The 21,979-nt window shown below is 41.7% G+C and overlaps 1 protein-coding gene across 5 annotated transcripts in view; it reads left to right on the top strand.

Annotated features, from left to right (window-relative positions):
• LOC127004076 (tyrosine-protein phosphatase non-receptor type 2-like) overlaps window positions 1-21,979 on the top strand; it is a 71,607-nt gene that overhangs the window by 24,993 nt on the left and 24,635 nt on the right. The window contains exon 9 of one of the 5 annotated variants that reach the window (XM_050871394.1): window positions 3,660-3,826. The exons of the other annotated variants lie outside the window; for them this stretch is intronic. Within the exon in view, the coding sequence (XP_050727351.1) occupies window positions 3,660-3,801 (142 nt within the window). The 3' untranslated portion in view covers window positions 3,802-3,826. The remainder of the gene's footprint in view (window positions 1-3,659; window positions 3,827-21,979) is intronic. 5 annotated transcript variants of the gene reach the window in all.

The raw sequence follows: 21,979 nt of genomic DNA, 5'->3' as shown, positions 1-21,979 counted from the left end.
CCAGCAAATGCGCCTATTGCTCACTGTGAGCGTATAGCAGTTAAAGGGTTAAATATCAACACTTCTGGAACGCTCCCACTCTCAGGACGCAACACCGGGTAAGGTGTTCGCTCATCTGCTACTGATACGCATTATATTTCATCTGCTAAAGTTCAGAGACCTGAGCAATCCAGATTCATGCCCACCAATTCAACAATTGACCAGGTCACTTAGCCCTCTTGTGAAACACTGGTGTGAGTTTTGATCGGCTACTCGCAGCCCATGTCAATCTCAAGAAGGCATTCGACTTAGTGCATCATGAGCCACTCTGAGACATTTTGAAGATCCATGGGATTCCTTCAAGGATTATTGACCGGATGACTGGCCTTTACTCTGGGACTGTGAGTGCTATGAAGTGTTGGGGAAGTGTTTCCAGTTTCTTCCCTGTTAAATCAGAAGGGTGGCAGGGGTGCATCCTTGCGCCACCACTTTTCAACACTTGCATGGATTGGGTATTGGGCCAAGTTACTGATCAAAGTCACTGCGGAACATCTGTTGGCAACATCAAGGTCAGTGACCTTATGTTTGCTAATGATGTTGTACTTCTGGAATCACTGGAGGTCCTAGTGATGGCACTCAAAGTGCTGCATGAGGAGGCGAAGCTTCTGGGGCTGAAGGTCTCCTTGGCCCAAACCACTGTCCAGTTGTTTGAAGGCTTGCAGGATGACACAGTTCAGTCTGTTCATGTATGTGGTAAGGACATTGAGGTCACCGAAAGTTCACATACCTTGGTAGTGTATTGCATAACAATGGTGAGTCTCACCAGGAAGTCCCTCAATGGATTTGCCTGGCCCACAGTGTTATGGACTTGCTCAACACGAGTACGTGGTATTGTCGATATCTATGCAGGTGGACAAAGATTCAAGTCTTTTAACTCACTTGTGTTCCCTGTCCTTCTGTATGGCTGTGAGAAATGGACACTTAATAGTGACTTGGAGAGCCATGTTGATGCCTTTGGTACCAAGTGCCTTTGCAGGATCATTGGGTATTGCAGGAATGACTTAGTTCCAAACCAGTGACTACTTCTTGAAACTGGATTACTAGCTTAGTCTGGGAACACCAATTCTAGCAATATGGACATGTGGCAAGGCTCCTGGATGTCGGTCCTGCTTATGGGGTTGTTTTTGTAGAAAACAACCCTGAATGGAGGAGACCAATGAGATATCCACGTAGCTTATGGCTGAGGCAAACTGATCGATCATTGGAGGGACTTGAGGTGGGAAGGGAGGATGGATGGAGGCTTGCTTGGGGTGAGAATCAGGTGAGGTGGCAGGTGAGTGAAGAGATGTGCCTCCTGGTGTATGCTCCCCGTTTGTTAATTATGAACATTAGAAACAAGAATAATAAATATATTAGGGAGGATGGAGAGGAAGGTTTTAGTTTATCCTTACAAATGAAATAGTTTATGTTGCTGATGCACAATAGGAATTAGCCAGAAAGGACATGGAAAAGCTTCTCAAGAAGCTTTCTTCATCCCTGTGTGTACCTTTCTTAGAGTGTCTTGAAACTGTCATGAAAGGTTGCTTGCTGCCTACCACTGTTTTCCTTGGGATTGCAATTGTATTTCATAATCATTGTTAACCATAATTCATTCTCTGAAATTAGTTTACTACATTCTACTTCAGCAAAAGTTGAAATTTCATCTCTCAACCTGGTTCTTTGTCTGCCCTGACTTGTATAATTCCTTAATTTCAGTTCTGTTACTTTGGGTGTCCAGTTGTTATCATTTCTACATAAAATATGACTGATAGCATGTGGGCAACCAGAGTAACTCATGTCAGACAGTTGCATTTAATTGCTACCCACATTCATTTTCCCATTCAGGCAGCCATCACTTATCATTCACCCAGCATTCTTATCTTTTAACTGGTTTTGTTTATGAATGGTTTTGTTTATGAAAAATCACTAGAAGTATATCTTTCTTTCAAGGCATACGTTACAACTTTTGAATATAACAATTTAGTTTATTTTTTTCTACCACAGCTACATATAACTTTTGCCTGTTTATCCTTATTTTGCCTCTTAGGAAGAGAAGAATTTGTCTTTATAATTTGTTTAATCCCACCTCTGGCAAGATCAAAATGTTATGTGCTCTGTCTAGGCTCTGCATCTTACTAGAGACCTATTGTGAACCTTGAAATTATGAACTTTATTTTTTGTAGCTGTTTAACTGACCATTTCTCTGAAACCTCCTTTGGGAAATATTTGTTTACACTTGCCTGCGTCTGTTCCCTTTTACTGTGAAGAAAAAAATAAATAGGAAGAGGTTGTGTCATTAAGCTAAACTGCTTTGAAGCAGGTTAATGAGGATTAGGAAAATTGTTGCTGCAAGTTTTTAGTATCCTCTCCTTGTTATGGGTAAATTGTCTCCCAAGGCCAAACATGATTGGAAGATTATGATTGGAAACTCACTGGTAAAAAAGTTTTACTGCTGTATTCTTGCACTAGTCATCAAGATACCATGCAGGGCCATAATTTCTGGGGGGCCTAGAGGGGCTATAGCCCCTCAATGTTTTCTATATTGGCCTCAAAATGCCCCTAAAAGTGTTTATTAAAAAAAAAAAAAAAAAAAAAAAAAAAAATTCCCCCACATGCACATGCTTGCTTCTCTTGCCACCTTTCCCCACCACCTCATGAACCTATGATGCCCTCTTGCTCCCCCTAAAAATCTGCCAAAATTATGGGCCTACCATGGCAATGTCTTATTCTTTGGAAAATGGAAATATGAAAGTGATTGATGTAGCTTGGAACTGATAATCATAGATTCCTTTTAAAAAGAAAAGGAACCCTTAGCTTTGAGGCGGTGTTGTCTGCCTCGCTGGAACATAATAGTATGTAAAGGGAAACATGACAGTCTGTGGCATCTGAATGGTTTGTGTGCCCAAGTGTGGCTCTTCTACCACGAGGTTTGTTTTGCATCTAACTTTTCTTAACTTTCTTGGTCTTTGTCCCTCACCCACTTAGTATGGGAAATGAGGCCATTGCTAATTGCTTGCTTGGCAGTCTTTTAACCTATTGTTTTCTATTTTCATATGTGAAGTCGCAATACATTATTTGTTTTAAAGCACTTGTAAACTTTGCACTATTAGTCACTGCATTCTGCATTATTGATTTCATAGTTATGTTGGCTTGGGTTGTATCTTGAGCAAGAATGTTTTGCTGCCATGTTCTTATGTTTGCTCCTTTGGCATATTTGCTTTTGTTTTGCTAAATTTTTTATCACGATGTAAATACCCGTTTCATATGCATTCTTTTATACCTTTACGTTCCACAATAATTTTCTTTTGTAATAACTGGCCAAAAAGTTTACAGTGAAGTATTTGATCTAAATAGCCAGTAATACTTTTCGACTTAGTATTTTATTTAAATTATTGTGATAGACATTTCACAAATTATTTATGAAATATGGCCATTAAAAAATATACATAATCACATAGTTCAGTATGTTAAAGCATGTCATTCCTTGACCTATTTACAGTTCATAAGAAACCAGTATTGAAAATGTTTAGCATAGATAAACTGGTCATTATCCATTAAGTACAAAGTACAGTGAAAGCTGTGTGAGACATGTTCACCCTGCCAGTGCTTTCTCCAGTATTTATGCCAGAGTGACCTTGCAGAGGAGCGCGTGTAGAGTGGGAGGATAAGTGGTGGTGGAAGGTGATTAATTTGGCTGCTGGCAGATCTCTCGTCAAACAGGCTGTGCTTCTTTTTGTAAGGGAAGCCATGTCTCATCTGGTATCTTATGGAGAGAATGGATAAGGGAAACATGGTAGTTGTGAGTGAGGTGAGTGATGCTATATGTAAGGGTGCCAGTGCAGACATAACTCAGCAGTTTGCACATTGGTATCTGGGTATGGATTGGTGTTTTGCACAGTTTGTTCTCCTTATAAAAACATCTGGACAGTTGTGGAGCTGGGGCATCCTTGGGGACTTCTCTATCACATCATCTAACCAGTGGTATGACCACACTGCACCCTTCACACTTTCATATGCTCACTATGCTGTATATCCCAGCCCATACTCAAACTTCCTCGTTGCAATATATCTTTCCCATTGAACCACTGTACCTGACCCTTTTTCCTTTTACATCTATACCTCACCTATAAACATTTATTTACTCATTCCATCCCAGTGATGGCTAAGGAAGGAGAAAAGAATGTTTTGAAATCTTCATGAATCATGTGTCAAGAAGCCTGGGCTTATGGCAGAGTGCCAGATGCTTTGAGCAGAGCAGTAGATCTTCACTGCATATAATCAAGTTTGTAATGATTGAAAGAACTACTGAGATATTAGTCTGTTTTGTACTAAATATGGAAGAATTATTATAGACCAAATGAATTTAATAAATGCCATGGTTGTCATGAACAAATGCTTTAGAGGAGGCAGTGGTTGTTTACTGCAATTTTTTGCAAGGCTTTAGTCAACAGGCAAAGTTTATGGAAAGTACCTTGCGCCAATAATATGAAGGACAGACTTTTGAAGCAGTGATGAGTTTCTGTGGTGATGAAAAGGCATGTGCAAAGTAAAAAGAAGTTTTAGAGGTTGATTTATGATACAGTTTGGCTAGAGTGTATTGACTATTGATCCAGTGATTTTTACATCATCAAAGATTGAATGCTGAGGGATGAAAGTGCCAGAATAAAATTCTGTTAATGGTAAACTTTTTTTCACATGTAAATGTTTGTGGAACAACACTGAATGTTTGCATTTTCATAGAATGCTGCAATGCTTTTCATCAATGCTCATGAAATTGAAAAGTTGCCTTTGATATCCATAGCTGTGGTTTAATACACCCAACTCTTGATTTCCCAGACTAATAAGGGGAGCGCCTGTACAGGAACCACAAAAGTCCCAAAATCTGGAATAACTACTACATACTGGGGTCATGGTCCATTCCCTGATGTTTACCATATGGCAGTCGCCAATGTTCAGTACTTTTACCACACTTTGTCTAACACATTAACTAAAACTAAAACTAGTTATTTGAAAACTTGCATTACATGTAAACAAAGGATGCACCATCAACGGCAGTCACAAAGTGTCTGCCATTTTCTTTTTTGACTCCAGGCAAATTCAGTCTCATGTCCTAAAGTTTCAGAAACCTGAGCACTCCATGTTCACGTTCAGTAAGTCAACAGTTGATCGGATCATAGCACTTCGCATCCTTGTGGAACGCAGATGCAAGGTTCAACAGCTTTTGACTCAGTGCACCATGAAGCACTCTGGGACATTCTGCAGGTCTGTGGGATTCCTGCAAGGATTATTGACTCTATGACTGGCCTTTACTCTGGGACCGGGAGTGCTGTGAATTGTGGGAGAGGCATTTCCAACTTCTTCCCTGTCAGTTCAGGAGTGAGCCAGGGTTTTGTCCTTGTGCCATCACTTTTCAACACTTGCGTGGACTGGGTATTAGGCAAAGTTGTTATTCAAAGTCATTGTGACATCACGGTCACCACTAACCTTGTTTTTGCTGATGATGCTTTACTTCTCGTGGAACCGCTGGAGGTCCTCCCGGTGTTGGCTCTTGCATTAGTGCATAAGGAGGCAAAACCTCTGGGACTGAAGGTCTTCTGGGTCAAAACCAAGGTCCAGTCATTGGAGCCTTACTGGATGACACAGTTCAGTCATGTGGTGAGGATATCAAGATCACCAAAAGTTTCACATATCTTTGGTAGTTTAGTGAGTAATAATGGTGGGTCTTATCAGGAAGTCACGTGACAGATTGGCCTGGCCCACTGTGTTATGAACTTGCTCAACAAGAGTATATATTGTTGTTGATATCTACAGTAAACCCCTTGTTTTTTTAACCTTGATATAACAAATTTCGGCCTTAACAAGCTTTTTTGCCAGTCTGGTATGTGCAAGGATTTCCCGAACAAGTTTGGTAATTGTGGGGTTAGATTCGGTGGTGGGCTGGCCAAGCACGTATATGTGTATTGGTCAGTATAGTCCAGTGTGTAATGATTGTTTTATTTTTCCTTGAATATTCTGCAGATGGGTGGGATTCCTGGAAGGATTATTGACCTGATGACTGGCCTTTACTGTGCTGTGAAGTGTGGGGAAGGTTTTTCCAGCTTCTTCCCTGTTAATTCAGGAATGAGGCAGGGATGCATCCTTGCTCCATCACTTTTCACCACTTGCATGGAATGGGTATTAGGCAAAGTTGCTGATCAAATTCGTTGCGAAGCATCTGTTGGTGACATCAAGGTCACTGATCTTGTTTTTGCTGATGATGCTGTACTTTTCATGGAACTGTTGGAAGTTCTGGTGATGGCTCTTGAAGTGCTGCATGAGGAGGCAAAGCCTTTGGGACTGAAGGTATCCTGGGCCAAAACCAAGGTCCAGTTGTTTGGAGGCTTGCTGGATGACACAGTTCAGTCTGTCCATGCATGATGTGAGGATGTCAGAGTCACCAAAAACTTAACATACCTTGGTAGCATAGTGCATAACAGTGGTGGGTTTCACCAGGAAGTCGGTCGACAGCTTGGCCTGGCCCACGGTGTTATAGACTCACTCAATACAGGTACAGTCATACCTCGGTGTATGAGTGCCTTAGTTTATGAGTGTTTTGATTAAAAAAAAAAAAAAAAAGGCCTTGGTTTACAATTGGTGACTTATATGAGCATCCTGATTGTACTTTTTTTTCTTTTTTTTTTTTTTCTCCACCTTAAGGGTAGTGACATGGGCTATATGGAGGCCATCAGGGTCAAGTGTGTAAGTCCCTCTGAGGATGGAGTACAGGCCCTTGCTGAGTGACAGCAAGAAGGAGAGGGGAGGATGCCAATAGTCCGACTATCGGCTAACGTCAGCCTAGCCGACCTAGTCAGTCTTTCGACGAGGACTGGCGTGTCTCTGTACAAGTGGAAGACGTGAGCATGGGTTCCCTTTGTTCGCCACAAGATGAGAGTGCTCAAAGTGGAAAACAATGGGAATAGAGTCTCAGTTAGGGCTGCCACCTTGAACTAAAAAAATATGGGGAACACAACATCCCATTCTCCAATACAGAACGAATCCATATTTTAAGGAACGGGTGGCAACCCTAAAATTTCCCTAGCCTGCCATGACTGACAGCTGCTGCCCACTGCTAGTAAAGGCTGGAGGAAGGAGGGAGGGAAATTACGACGCACATTTTACATGTATTTCAGGACGACCCTTGACAAACATAATTTTATGGACTGGTTTTGTGGTTCACCAAAAGATGTGCTCAGTACAGTTTTAAAATACTGAATTTTATCTGCTTAACCATTCAGAAAGCCAAATATGGAATAAATGGCATTCCGTATTTTAAGGAAAGGGTGGCAAGTTGGCAACCCTAGTCTCAGTTTGTGTTGTAAACTCGTACAGATAGCATCTGTGCGCCAGAGACACGCCAGTCCTCGTTGACAGACTGACTTGGGTGGCTCGACTGCAGTCAGCCAATAGAGTCGGTATGTCGGCACTCTGCTATGAGCCGCCATTGGAAAAGGTCTGTGTTCCCTTCTGAAGGGAGGGAGCAATCTTTGACCTCTTCTACGATAAAGGCACCTTGTATGCCAAGGATGGTGTGCACCTGTCACTCCTAGCACTGTCTTGATGCAACTTGCCCACTTATTCCTCTCAGCCTATTTGAATATTTTCGCTACTTCAGAGACTTTGATCATTAGTTATGAAACTCGGGACTGTTTTTATCGTATCACTAGACTTGAAATCGCTAGATAGATAAATGCTAGACACAGGACCACATTGCATAGCAGACTGTAGTCCTATGAACTGGTAGAGTAGTGACTATAATAGTGACTCCAGAGTGAATAGTGCTTCCAGCTCGAGATCCAAAGGCAACTGAGGGGGAACATGGGTGCTCCCCCAGCCTTTTGGGCATGGGGTGGGCTGTGGGTCCTGGGGTGGGTGTGGGTGGGGGTGGGTGGGGGGGGGGTTGGGGTGTGGTGGCTTGGTGGTACTAAACTGCTGGTGGGTATGGGAGTGGAAGGGGATGGAACTGGGTATTAAACGTAACTGGCCTTACGGTAGTATTTGGCCATGTCAAGTCATTACGTGGATAACATCCTACATCTATTATTGGCCTGGTAAAAATGAATGTTCATGTAACAAAGTTCATTACAGGGATTACATATTACTGTTACAACTTCCAGTTCCTCGGTCTCCTCCTCTTTACAAATGCTCTTCTGTCTTCTTGTGCTTCTGGAACAGGAAAATCATTACAATGGAGATGGAAAAATCATCACTGGAAGTGAAAACTTCAAAAACAAAAGGAAGGAAAAACTAGAAAAACTGTGACGAATATTGGCTGTGGCATTTAAACAAAGCCATTCGATATACAAAATAACATATTAAGGACAATTGATCGCATGTGAGATTGATTTGAAAAGTATTTTTTCGCGCGATCTTTTTTTATTTGCAATACACATTTTATATGTTGTGGGTTTTTAACACTGGTTAGGGTTAGGTTGATTTAGGAGGCTGGAGGGGGGGGATAGGGTAGACTTTTAGGATAGCTGGATTGGGGTTTTGGGGGGGTGATTGGGTAATCAGTATAGCCTTAATGTTATTAAGGTTGTGCATGAAGTTTAAGCTTAATAACCATACGTAAGTACCGTATAATAATTACAAATTTCGCACATATTTCCCGTAACTATAATAATAATAAATTTTGATAATTGAGTCACACACACGGCGAGGAAAAGTCAAGCTCATTTGTGTGCGTTTTTTTTTTTTTTTTTTTTTTTTTTTTTCGTGTTATTTTTTTTTTCATGTTTTTTTTTTTTTTTTTTTTTTTTTTTCTTTTTTTTTTTTTTTTGTTTTTTTTTTTTTTTTTTATGAGCCCTCTCAGTCTGTCCTGATGGCATCTCTTCAAAGAAAAAAAAAGAAAAATGAAGTGAAAAAAAAAAAAAAAAAAACATTATGAAATTATTGGAAAGGTGACAAACATTGAATGGTGTGGTGGGTTTTTTGAACTTTTTTATTTTTTATTTTTTTTTTTTATTTTTTATTTTTTTATTTTTTAAATTTTTTTATATAAATATTAACTATAGGATTATATTGCATTAGATTAGGTGTTTTTTGATGGATGGCATTTTGATTTGATGATTGTGGGTTAGGGGGTTGTTTCCTTCTAATAAAGGGTGTGCTAGACTTACGAATTGGGTGGTTAGTTGTGTTAGTGGTGTGGATGGAGAACTCCGTCGAAATCGAAAGACCCCCTGTATGGTTTTTTTTTTTTGAGTTTTTTAAGGAGAAGGATAAGTTTGAGTTTATTGTAGAAGTGACAGCTTATTGGGCATGAAAGACGGGGGGTTTTGTGTGAAGATTGTTGTGTTGAGTTAGGGAAAAAATTGTTTTGAGGTGTTGAGGACCAACAACTCTTTCTCAATCAGAAAGAAATGATAGGTTAAGGTCTGAGGTGAAGGATCTTCATCTTCAGCCTCATATATATATATATATATATATATATATATATATATATATATATATATATATATATATATATATATATATATATATATATATATATATATATATATATATATATATACACACACACACATACACACACACACACACCGTATTTCCTGCCATATAAGACGCACCTATAATTTGGCAAGATATATTTAGAAAAAAACAAAAAACTCCACATTTTCCCTGAACTTAATGTGTATGCAGTATTACATGTGGCCACCTTATTTACAATAATTATAACTATGACACCGTATGTTGCTTTGTGCCCTTCTCTGTGTTTAAAGTGTTCCACTGTTGGTTGAAGAGTTACACTGCTCTTTCCCTGAGCAGCTGTGACTTTGAAATGGTAAACAAAAGGGTTGGTTGGTAGATTCACTCACTGTGCAGTGTGCAGGCGGTAACATTCGCCGTGCTACTGAGGGAACTAATCACACGGGAATGCTTCGTTCGATGGGCAATCTTGGTCTTAATCTTGACTTTCAGGGACCATATACCTACTTTCAAGTAGAAACAGATATTGATTAATTTCTTTCAATCATATCATGTTGTAATATGGATATTTATGTAATGAGAAACAAAAATGTGTTTACAGTTAACATTTTACTCATCCACATCCACGTGGCCACACAGCTGAGCTCAGTTCTTCCTGCGCGCCACTTGAACAACAATACAGTACCCACGCTGCCACGCTACTCAACAATAGGGGTGGGCAGGTACCGGTACTAACGGTACCAGCTATACGGTACAGTACCGGTACCAAACTGCTCGGTACCGGTACCAGACGGCTCGGTACGAGTACCAGACTGCTCGGTACCGGTACCAATACTAGCCAGTCGCTGATGGTGTCCCTCATTTCTTCCTCACACGAGTGAGGCTGAGTGCCTGAGTGGATATCTCGGTGATATGGATATTCTCTCTCTCTCTCTCTCTCTCTCTCTCTCTCTCCACTCTTCAAGGACACAATACTCGCGTAAATCAAGAGTTACCTTTATCACAGAAAATGTCAGCTGACCGGACCGCTGCACAGCAAAAATACTAGCTCCAGACTAATCCGTTCAAGTCCGCCCCACGATCACCGAAGTCATGTCAGGAAACACCCTGCTCCACCAATATTGTTCCTGGTTAATAGCCGCTCTAACCATCACCGCCGAGGTACCCGGCACACTGCTGACTGGTGTGCCGCGGCGGTGTTGTCTTGTGTGTTGTGTTTTGTGTTCACGCCGCGCCATGTGGGCGCGTCTTCTTATGACCTGTACGGTTTTATTGCTGCATGTTTCCTCCCCCTCTCTTCTTATTATTTACACTATTCATTATTTAAATCAATTAAAATTTGTACCTTAGGCGTATACTGCGCTTGGGTAACTTTTTTGGCATTTTCTGAGTGAAAAATAGTGTGCGCTACACGCTGCTAAATACGGTATATTTCATTCCGGGGACATCTGGGAACTCTTGTGTCAAATGGAGGTGTTTTTGGTGTTGGTTTCATACCAGTAACAATAACCCCTAGGCCTACCAAAACCTAACCATCAGCGTATAAGACGCAGGGTAATTTTTCAAATCTTATTTTTTGAAAAAAATTGCGTCTGATGTGGTGGGAAATTTGGTGTGTGTATATATATATATATATATATATATATATATATATATATATATATATATATATATATATATATATATATATATATATATATATATATAAATTTAAATACAGTCCCTCAAATAGTACGGTTTCGGTTTTATACGGATTGTCATGGAAGAATTATTTTAGGATTTTTAAATTTCCCACTCGTCACACCAGGCAGCCATGGCATGAGTGTCAACACTGTCCTACCAAAACACCTGCTGAAAGCACCCCGAAGCATTTGAGAAAGGTGAATGAGAGCAGTGTACCTATCATAGCGTAAAATAAATTCTTGACGCAGTAACTGCCAGTGCTCCAAGAGTGCTGCAAGAGTGGAGATACAGGCCGTCCTTTTACTAAGCCTTGTAGTTGCTATGGTAACGGCATCTCACTTGGAGCAAAATGGCATTCACTGATCTTCCTGGCGACGTTTAACATGCATTACTAGATGTCCTGGCTGACTAACTCCTTACAACAGAAGATGAAAAGGAAGCTGTAGTGGTTATGGTGGCACGGAGAGATGAAATGCAGTGGAAACACTTATATGTGTTTGTTTGGGCCGCCATATTTGCTGATGACGTCATCACAACGCAAAGGCACTCCACCTCTCAAAGCCAGGAGCCAGCGGACGTGCCGAGTTGGCAACTCGTGCTGCCACATCACGCATTTGAGAGCTCTTGGGATGTTCCGAGGGTCCCGATTCCCTCTCAAACGCAGCCCAGGAGTGTTTCTAAGGGGGTCACTAATTTGATACAGATTTTCGAATAGTACGGGGGTCCTGGGTCCCTAACCTCTGTACTATTTGAGGGACGACTGTATTGCCAACTGAAATATTTACAACTATTTGGTCAAAGAATCAGTCAGGTGATAGGTAAAACTATGTAAAAATGCCGCTATATTAGACAAGAACATCCACCAGTTACTCGTCTGTAGACTTTCCGCGCTGGGCTGATATGATTTTCCACCATATTTAGTGAAGAACCCACTCAATTGGCAATCCTGTGTTGTGAGAAATATTGTTGGAACACTCATATGCGGGAGATTTGAGTGCGGCTGGAGCTCACAGCGAGCGTTTTGCACCACCGGCAAATGCGCCTACCGCTCGCTGCGAGCGTTTAGCCGTGAAAGGGTTAAACTACCGAGTGTTTCGGCAAACTCCTGTGTGACTGAATGTTACTTGGTATGCTGCCACCACCCCAAAGATGTGTTGATCGATCAACAGCTCGATGGGGAGAAAGGAAGAAAATAAACTTGACTTTTAAAGGGAACTACACTCAACCATGTCAGGTGAGATTCTAGAGAAATTCTTGGGTAGCACGGAAACTTATTATGAAGGATGACATGAGGCTATCTTTCCTCTGTGCTATCTGGCCGATCCACCGTAACATTTAAAACTATTATATGGTATAGTAAACCCTCGATATAACGGACCCGCTTATAACGAATTTCGGATATAACGGACATGGTCAGACAGTTAGAAATCCGCGGGGACCAACCGAGAATAGTTTCTGAACCACCCACTTCTGGTAACTACAATAGCATCTGCTGGCCACTTCGCCCTCCTCCCTTTATCTGCTGCCCCATCCTTTGGTTACTGTAGTTTTTTTCAGCCCACCTGATGAAATATTTTCCTCCTATTAGTTTCTATTCAAATGATGAGCGTATTTACACCACAAGAAAGTCTTATGCATCAATCCAAGACGTCAATGTAATGGAAAATAGACAAGTGTTTGTGAGTGTCGGAACTGACACAGCTTAACCCCTTGTCTGCGGATTTCCTCCAAGAAGACATCACCAAGCTACAGGAACGGAACAAAAAGTGGCTGATACTATTCAATGAAGAAAATGTAAAGTCCTGCACCTTGTGATAAACACCCCACTATCCACCACAGAGACAGAAAAAGACCTGGGAGTATATGTTACCAGGCTACCAGTGAAAGCCAAATCCGTGCCAATCGCAGCGGATGGGTTAAGGGGGTTGAGGGGCGCTAAACCCCCAGTTAGGTAGGTTAGGTTAAGTTATGTTTGGTTAGTAAATTTATTCGTCACTTGGTGTGGGGCGCGGAAATACGCAGTGCAGGACGGGACATGGCAGTGGCGTGCGTGGTCCAGTTCGCGAGCCAGTGCTGCGAGAAATACTTCCACGCAGAAATAAGTCACTCTGCTATCCACCACGCATGCACACTGGTGGAATACATGGCAGGATAAACATTAATTTGCCTGGTTTTGTTCTAGTTTGTCCATTTGTGATCTTTGTGAGTGGTGAGTGAAATGTAGAAACTGTCAGCAATAATAATAACTGAGAGTTATTTTGCAGCTGCGCGCTGCAGTGGGTGTATAAAAGGCATTGAAAAGTCAATCATCTAAATATTTGTGACAGACAGTTATATTTTTTCATAACACCCTGAAAACTACCAAAAAAAAAAAAGTTTCATCTGTCAGTGCAAGATTAGCGCACGTAAAATTTTACCCATTCCCATAACAATACCCCCCCCCGCAGGGCCATACTGCCGACATGGCAGCCTCTGTGCCTCGCAGTCCATCGCCAAGTGTGCTGTGCAGCTACACAGACAACATGCACACAACCTACCTACAAAAAATATATATATACCTACGTTTATTAAGTTTGTTGGTATTGTTTCACGTTATTTTTTATTTTCGCCACATATAGCGGACTTCCATTATATCGAGTGTTTACTGTAATTGAAAGGAAGACAATAATATACATAGTTAGAAGATTTACTATGATGAACTTACAAAACTGAGTATTAATACAAGATTATAATGGCCTGACCTGGCCTGGGGAGACTTAATCTTACCCTGACTAACCTAGGAGGGCCTATGGATCCACTCACAAGGTGAACAAAATAAAATGATTACATACTGATGATTTAATTGGGGTACAAGAGGGCTTGGAAAGTGTTAGTGTGTGTATTTACCTATTTGTAGTCTACCGGGCTCGAACTAAGCTCTAATACTCCTGTCTCCATATCTACATTCATCCAGCCTTTCCTTCATTTGTTGGACACTTCGCCTCCACCACCTCTTCCCGCAAGTTGTTCCATGTGTTAACACTTCTATGTGGAAAACTTATACTTTTTTAAGTCACTCAAACAGGTTCCTTTACTAAGTTTCTTCCTATGTCCTCTCAGCCCCTGCGTTCTCGCAGTTAAGAAGAGATCATCCCTATCCACCTCATCAAACTTATTTACCAACTTATACAGCGTGATCAGATGTCCTCTCTCCCTTCCTTGTTCTAGTGTTGTCAAGTCCATCGCCTTTAATCTGTCTTCATATGTCATATTCGAGAGTTCTGGGACCATTTTAGTTGCAATTCTCTGTATCCTTTCAAATTTTCTGATATCCTTATTTTTTGGAGGCGACCACACAACTACAGCATATTCAAGCTTTGGTCTTATCATTGATGTTATTATCTTCTTCATCATTTCTTTGTCCATAAGATGGAATGATACCCTTATATTTTGCATCATCCTGTAGGTTTCTCCAAACAGCTTGTTTATGTGTTTTCTGGGGATAGTGTGTCTTGCATCATTACTCCCAAATTTTTTTCTTCATGTACCACCTTTAAGTTTTCTTCTTCCATCCTGTATGTTTTCCTTGGTCTTTCTTTTACTCTCCCCATTTCCATAACATGGCACTTGTTTGCATTAAATTCCATTTCCCATAACTGGCTCCATCTATATACTCTGTCCAGGTCTTTTTGCAGCTCCTCACAATCTTCCTCCGTCCTCACTTTTCTTATTAACTTTGCATCATCTGCAAAAAGCTCATATAATTTTTTATACCCTCTGGCATATCTTTCATATATATTATGAACATTATTGGTGCCAGAACTGAGCCTTGGGGGACTCTGTACTCTCCTCCAATTTGATTTCTCCTCTCTAATCACTGTCCTCATTTCTCTTCCCATTAAGTAATTCTTCATCCACTTAATAACCTTTCTGCCCATTCCTCCCCACTGCTGTAGTTTCCAGATTGACCTTTTGCGCGGAACCTTGTCAAAACCTTGTTTCAAATCGAGATAAACACAATCAGCCCACCCTTCTCTCTCTTGCACCATGTGTGTTGCTCTTGAGTAGAAACAAAGTAAATTAGTGACACACGATTTCCCTTTTGTAAATCCAAACTGTACTTCATTTGTCATGTTTTCTAAATGTTCGACCCTTTTTTTATATATATATATATATATATATATATATATATATATATATATATATATATATATATATATATATATATATATATATATATATATATATATATATATATATATATATATATATATATATATATATATATATATATATATATATATATATATATATATATATATATATATATATATATATATATATATATATATATATATATATATATATATATATATATATATTCACAAATCTTGCACATTACACTTGTCAAAAAAACTGGTCTATAATTTAGTGGTTCAGTTTTATCTCCACTTTTATAAATTGGTACAATGTTCGCTGTTTTCCATTCTGAGGGCACTTTTCCTGTATTTATAGAGCATGTTATGATGTCATAAAGTCGCTCCAATAATTCATTTCTACACTTTTAGCACTTGTCCCAAGATTCCATCTGGTCCCATAGCTTTCCTTCCATCTTAAGTTTTCATCAACTGTATCAGTTCTCCTTTAGAAACCTTTACATGATTCAGTTTCCCCTCATTACGATTTTTGAGACCCCAGTCAAAGTCGGTTTCTTCCGTAAACACTTTATGAAAAATTTTATTTAATATTTCTGCAATTTCTTTGTCCTTTTCATAGATTGCATTTTTCTCCTTTAGCCTTTCCACTCCTTTATTTCTTTTTAACTTCCCGTTTACATATTTATAAAACATTTTTGGTTCTTCTTTACATTTAAAAACTATTCTTCTTTCAAATTCGGCTTCCTCCTCTCTCCTTATTTTCACATGTTAATTATTGTTCTTATTTGGACGAGATGAGGCGTGCACTGAGGCCACAACCAAAACAGACCTTGCAAGAGGCCTCGGAAAGAGTCACATTAACAAACAATACACTATATGTGCTAAGCTATACTTGATTATGAACAAGAATGGGAGGGATTATAAACATATGTAATATTTGAGGGGGTAGCGAGGATAAACGGGGTGCTCACAACCATAGCTGGGCACGATAACAGAAAACCTTATTTCCGATAACCGATAACTGATAATGGAAAACCTTATCGGTGATAATCGATATTTGTTAACTGGAGACACATATATAGGCGATAACCGATATCCGATATAAATCCACAATTCCGATACTAGGAAGCGATAAGTCCAATAGGCAAAAACGATACTATATTGATATTTCAAATAAAAAACATAGATGAATTCAAATTTTCATTATCTGTATTTTAGAAAACTTACAAAACCTGAAAACCACACGTTGACACGTACCTATGGACGGTAATATTAGAAAAGCCTGAACCAGTGTTCTGTTATTTGGCGTCCCCACCGTCAAAAGCTGGCGTTTTTGTTTATAAACACTGGTCTCTCGTGAACTGCGCATGGTCAGACCAGCAAGCATAGACCTGTTCAGTCTCACAAAGCTTTTTAACCATAATTAAGAGTTGCTGGAAGGCTGAATCAGACATACAGTACCACTACCACCATCTCCGCTGTTTTTAGAACGACACTCTGTACGAGTTGTATTTATATGTACAGAGTGTTGTTCTAGAAACAGCGAGGATGGTGGTACTATTTGTCTGATTCAGCCTTCCAGCAACTCTTGACGTGTTAAAAAGCTTTGTGAGACTGTACAGGGCTACGCTTACTGGTCTGAACATGTGCAGTTCACGAGAAACCAGTGTTTGTAAACAAAAGTGCCAGCTTTTGACGATGGGACACCAAATAACACAACACCGGGTGCCCTCAGTACCATAGCATGCTCACAAACGAATATGGAATATCAAATTTGAGGCAGTGAATAATAATTTTTTGGGCAAAGTTAAATGATTTTTCTCTTTGATATATTGATTTTTGAGTCTAACATAAAAAATAACCTAGTTTTGATGATCTAAGTATGAAATCTTTTCACCGAAGATATTTCATACCCCAAAGTTTTTTTCATACAACACCGGGCGCCTGGGCCACACATGCACAGTAGGAAGGAGACAACGTTTTTTTTTCTGAGAGGCGGAAAAAAGTAGCGATTATCGATTATCGTTAGTTTCGTTACAAAAGTAACAAAGATACCGATATATATTTAAATAAGTAGCGGATGGCCGATAACCCAATTTTGTTATCAGAGATAAAGTATCGTGATAACTTATCACGATAACGCCCAGCTATGCTCACAACCTACCTTGCAAGAGGCCACAGAGAGAGGGATGCTCTTGGCAGCAGGAAGCAAGTTAGCAGGAGAACAGCTGTACTGAATGTGTTAGAAAGCGTGAGTCAAGGGGAAGGGAAGTACTGAATTATAAAAACTTGGGAACTATTAAGTACAAAGGCTGGGAGAGAGTGGGAAGGTAATCTTTATTGTTTAATACTCACTTGGTGAGCAAAATTTAGTTTACAAGAAGTAATTTACTTTACTGAGGACACAGCCAACTGAAACAGCATTATGGACATGTGTCTAGAGTCTAGACAGTGTCTGGAAGAAAGGGGAGGGGGAGGAGGGGAGGCATACAAGATAGGTACACATACTGGCATTCCCAGGCACTACACTATTACACCCTGGTCTAAAGGTTGTATGAGAGAGATTGTGTTCGAGGGCAAAAACACAACCTCCACATCTTCAACATGCCCTCAAGTTCCAGAGGGTGACCCAGAGTGTTGTCCAGAATGAGATGGAATTTCCCCAGGAAGCCCTTCTCCAGTATGTATACCCACACTCTCGGCAGAAGACAGTGGTGAACCCAGTTCATGAAAAAGGTGCTAGTGGTCCAGGCTTTGTTGTTTCCAGTTCAGTGGGAGGAGGTTCTTATTCCTCTGTTTTAGTGCCCTGGGTTTGGTGGATTTATGGATGAAGCCTGGCTTTATCATGTGGCCAGCAGCATTGCCACAAAGGAGCAAGATGCCACATTCCTTAGCTGCCTTGAACCCTATTTCAAGATGAAGGTCCTGGTAGACATTTTCTTCCAGTATAGGCCTGATTCATTCTTGTTCCTTCTTTTCAAGTTTTCAGGGAATGGCATTTCTGCCTCATGGTCAGCTGATGCTGACTCCCCTGTTATTTTGATATTGTGCAGAAGTGGTGCTTAGAATTGTGGAAGCAACCTTTGCTAGCTTTGAAATCAGGATGGGTGGCTGGGATCAGCACTGGTGCTCGGGGCATTTAGGTTAACAGCATGTGACACAGTCAGCGTTTTGTGCAAAGACTTAGTTTATGCACTAATGGCATTGTAGTCAATGGGACCTCTTTTCATATTTTGATAATTTATCCTCCTAATAATATTCCTCCTACTCATCCCCCCTCTGACTCCTTTATGCCTGTTATTAAGATTCTTCCAAATGATGTTTTCTATGCCCTCTCTGGCCTCAACTCTCAGAAGGCTTATGGACCTGATGGAGTGCCTCCTATTGTCCTTAAAAACTGTGCTTCCGTGCTGACACCCTGCCTGGTCAAACTCTTTCGTCTCTGCCTATCAACATCTACCTTTCCTTCCTGCTGGAAGTATGCCTTTGTACAGCCTGTGCCTAAGAAGGGTGACCGTTCCAATCCCTCAAACTACCGCCCTATAGCTTTACTTTCCTGTCTATCTAAAGCTTTTGAATCAATCCTTAACCGGAAGATTCAAAAGCACCTTTCCACTTCTAACCTTCTATCTGATCGCCAGTATGGATTCCACAAGGGGCGTTCTACTAGAGATCTTCTTGCTCTTTTAACTGACTCTTGGTCATCCTCTCTTAGCCGTTTCGGTGAAACTTTCTCTGTTGCGCTAGACATATCGAAAGCCTTCGCTAGAGTCTAGCACCAGTCTTTGCTTTCTAAACTGCCCTCTTTCGGATTCTATCCCTCTCTCTGTTCCTTTATCTCCAGTTTCCTTTCCGGCCATTCTATCTCTGCGGTGGTAGACGGTCACTGTTCTTCCCCTAAACCTATCAACAGTGGCGTTCCACAGGGCTCTGTCCTATCACCCACTCTCTTCCTGTTATTCATCAATGATCTTCTTTCCATAACAAACTGTCCTGTCCACTCATATGCCGACGACTCCGCTCTACATTATTCAACTTCTTTCAATAGAAGACCCTCTCAACAGGAAGTACATGACTCCAGACTGGAGGCTGCAGAACACAACCTCAGACCTTGCTATCATTTCCGATTGGGGCAGAAGGAACCTCGTGTCCTTTAATGCCTCAAAAACTCTATTTCTCCACCTATCAACTCGACACAATCTTCTAAACACCTATCCCCTATTCTTCGACAACATTCAGCCGTCACCATCTTCAACACTAAACATCCTCAGTCTATCCTTAACTCAAAATCTCAACTGGAAACTTCACATCTCCTCTCTCGCTAAATCAGCTTCCTCGAGGTTGGGCGTTCTGTATTGTCTCCGCCAGTTCTTCTCCCCCGCGCAGTTGCTATTCATATACAGGGGCCTTGTCCGCCCTCATATTGAGTATGCATCTCACGTGTGGGGGGGCTCCACTCACACAGCTCTTCTGGACAGAGTGGAGTCTAAGGCTCTTCGTCTCATCAGCCCTCCTCCTCCTATTGATAGTCTTCTACCTCTTAAATTCCGCCGCAATGTTGCCTCTCTATCTTCTATCGATATTTCCACGCTGACTGCTCTTCTGAACTTGCTAACTGCATGCCTCCCCCTCCCTCCCGCGGCCCCGCTGCACACGACTTTCTATTCATGCTCATCCCTGTACTGTCCAAACCCCATATGCAAGAGTTAACCAGCATCTTCACTCTTTCATCCCTCATACTGGTAAACTCTGGAACAATCTTCCTTCATATTTATTTCCTCCTGCCTACGACTTGAACTCTTTCAAGAGGAGGGTATCAGGACACCTCTCCTCCCGAAAATGACCTTTCTTTCTGCCACCTCTTTTGATTCTTTTTTTGGGAGCAGAGAGTAGCGGGCTTTTTTTTTATTATTGTTTCCTTTTTTTGTGCCCTTGAGCTGTCTCCTTTGTTGTAAAAAAAAAAAAAAAAAGTGCTTTCCTTGGACATTGTACTGACCCTCACCTACAACATTTGTTTGGCTGAGGGTAGTACAGTGGATGCCAATGACTTAATTTAGCTTATATTTTCCTGATGTAATGCACTGTGCTTTCATTTACTTTGAACAACTTTTCAACAGCAGCATAGTTCATTTCCTCCTTGCACTTGTCTAGCAACTTAACTTTTTCCTCAAGGCTCATCACTTTGAGTGCTTAGGGGTGAGCTTACTTCAGGGGAGGCGGCACCCTTGGCCCATGCTGGTGACATAATGCCAAGACACAGTTGGCACAAAGTTTTTACCAATAGGGGTGACAGATTTGTGCAAAATAGGGCACTACACTCTTAATTCACTCACTTGTAAGCATTGCACTGCACTTGTAATCTTTGTAAGACAAGAGTGCAGGGAGTGTGAACCAAGGGTGTGGAGTCGGAGTCGGTGGAGTCGGCTACTTTTGGCCGGAGTCAGAGTCGGTGGAGTCAGCTACTTTTGGTCAAAGTCGGTGGAGTCGGCTACTTTTGGCTGGAGTCAGAGTCGGTGGAGTCAGCTACTTTTGGCTGGAGTCAGAGTCGATGGAGTTGGCTACTTTTGGCTGGAGTCAGAGTTGATGGAGTCGGCTACTTTTGGTCGGAGTCAGAGTCGGTGGAGTTGGCTACTTTTGGTCGGAGTCAGAGTCGGTGGAGTTGGCTACTTTTGGCTGGAGTCAGAGTTGATGGAGTCGGCTACTTTTGGCTGGAGTCAGAGTTGATGGAGTCGGCTACTTTTGGCTGGAGTCAGAGTTGATGGAGTCGGCTACTTTTGGTCGGAGTCGGTGGAGTCGGCTACTTTTGGCTGGAGTCAGAGTTGATGGAGTCGGCTACTTTTGGTCGGAGTCAGAGTCGGTGGAGTTGGCTACTTTTGGCTGGAGTCAGAGTTGATGGAGTCGGCTACTTTTGGTCGGAGTCAGAGTCGATGGAGTTGGCTACTTTTGGCTGGAGTCAGAGTTGATGGAGTCGGCTACTTTTGGTCGGAGTCAGAGTCGGTGGAGTCGGCTACTTTTGGCTGGAGTCAGAGTCGGTGGAGTCGGCTACTTTTGGTCGGAGTCAGAGTCGGTGGAGTCGGCTACTTTTGGCCGGAGTCAGAGTCGGTGGAGTCGGCTACTTTTGGCTGGAGTCAGAGTCGATGGAGTCGGCTACTTTTGGTCGGAGTCAGAGTCGATGGAGTCGGCTACTTTTGGTCAGAGTCGGTGGAGTCGGCTACTTTTGGCCGGAGTCGGTGGAGTCGGCTACTTTTGGTCGGAGTCGGTGGAGTCGGCTACTTTTGGTCGGAGTCGGTGGAGTCGGCTACTTTTGGCCGTAGTCAGAGTCGGTGGAGTCGGCTACTTTTGGTCGGAGTCAGAGTCGGTGGAGTCGGCTACTTTTGGTCGGAGTCAGAGTCGGTGGAGTCGGCTACTTTTGGTCGGAGTCGGTGGAGTCGGCTACTTTTGGCCGGAGTCGGTGGAGTCGGCTACTTTTGGTCGGTGGAGTCGGCTACTTTTGGCCGGAGTCAGAGTCGGTGGAGTCGGCTACTTTTGTTCGGAGTCGGTGGAGTCGGCTACTTTTAGTCGGAGTCGGTGGAGTCGGCTACTTTTGGCTGGAGTCAGAGTCGGTGGAGTCGGCTACTTTTGGTCGGAGTCGGTGGAGTCGGCTACTTTTGGTCGGAGTCGGTGGAGTCGGCTAC

The sequence above is a fragment of the Eriocheir sinensis genome, chromosome 27 (assembly GCF_024679095.1).
Source record: "Eriocheir sinensis breed Jianghai 21 chromosome 27, ASM2467909v1, whole genome shotgun sequence".
Taxonomy (NCBI): Eukaryota; Metazoa; Arthropoda; class Malacostraca; order Decapoda; family Varunidae; genus Eriocheir; species Eriocheir sinensis.
This window is presented reverse-complemented; position numbering and strand designations above follow the sequence as displayed.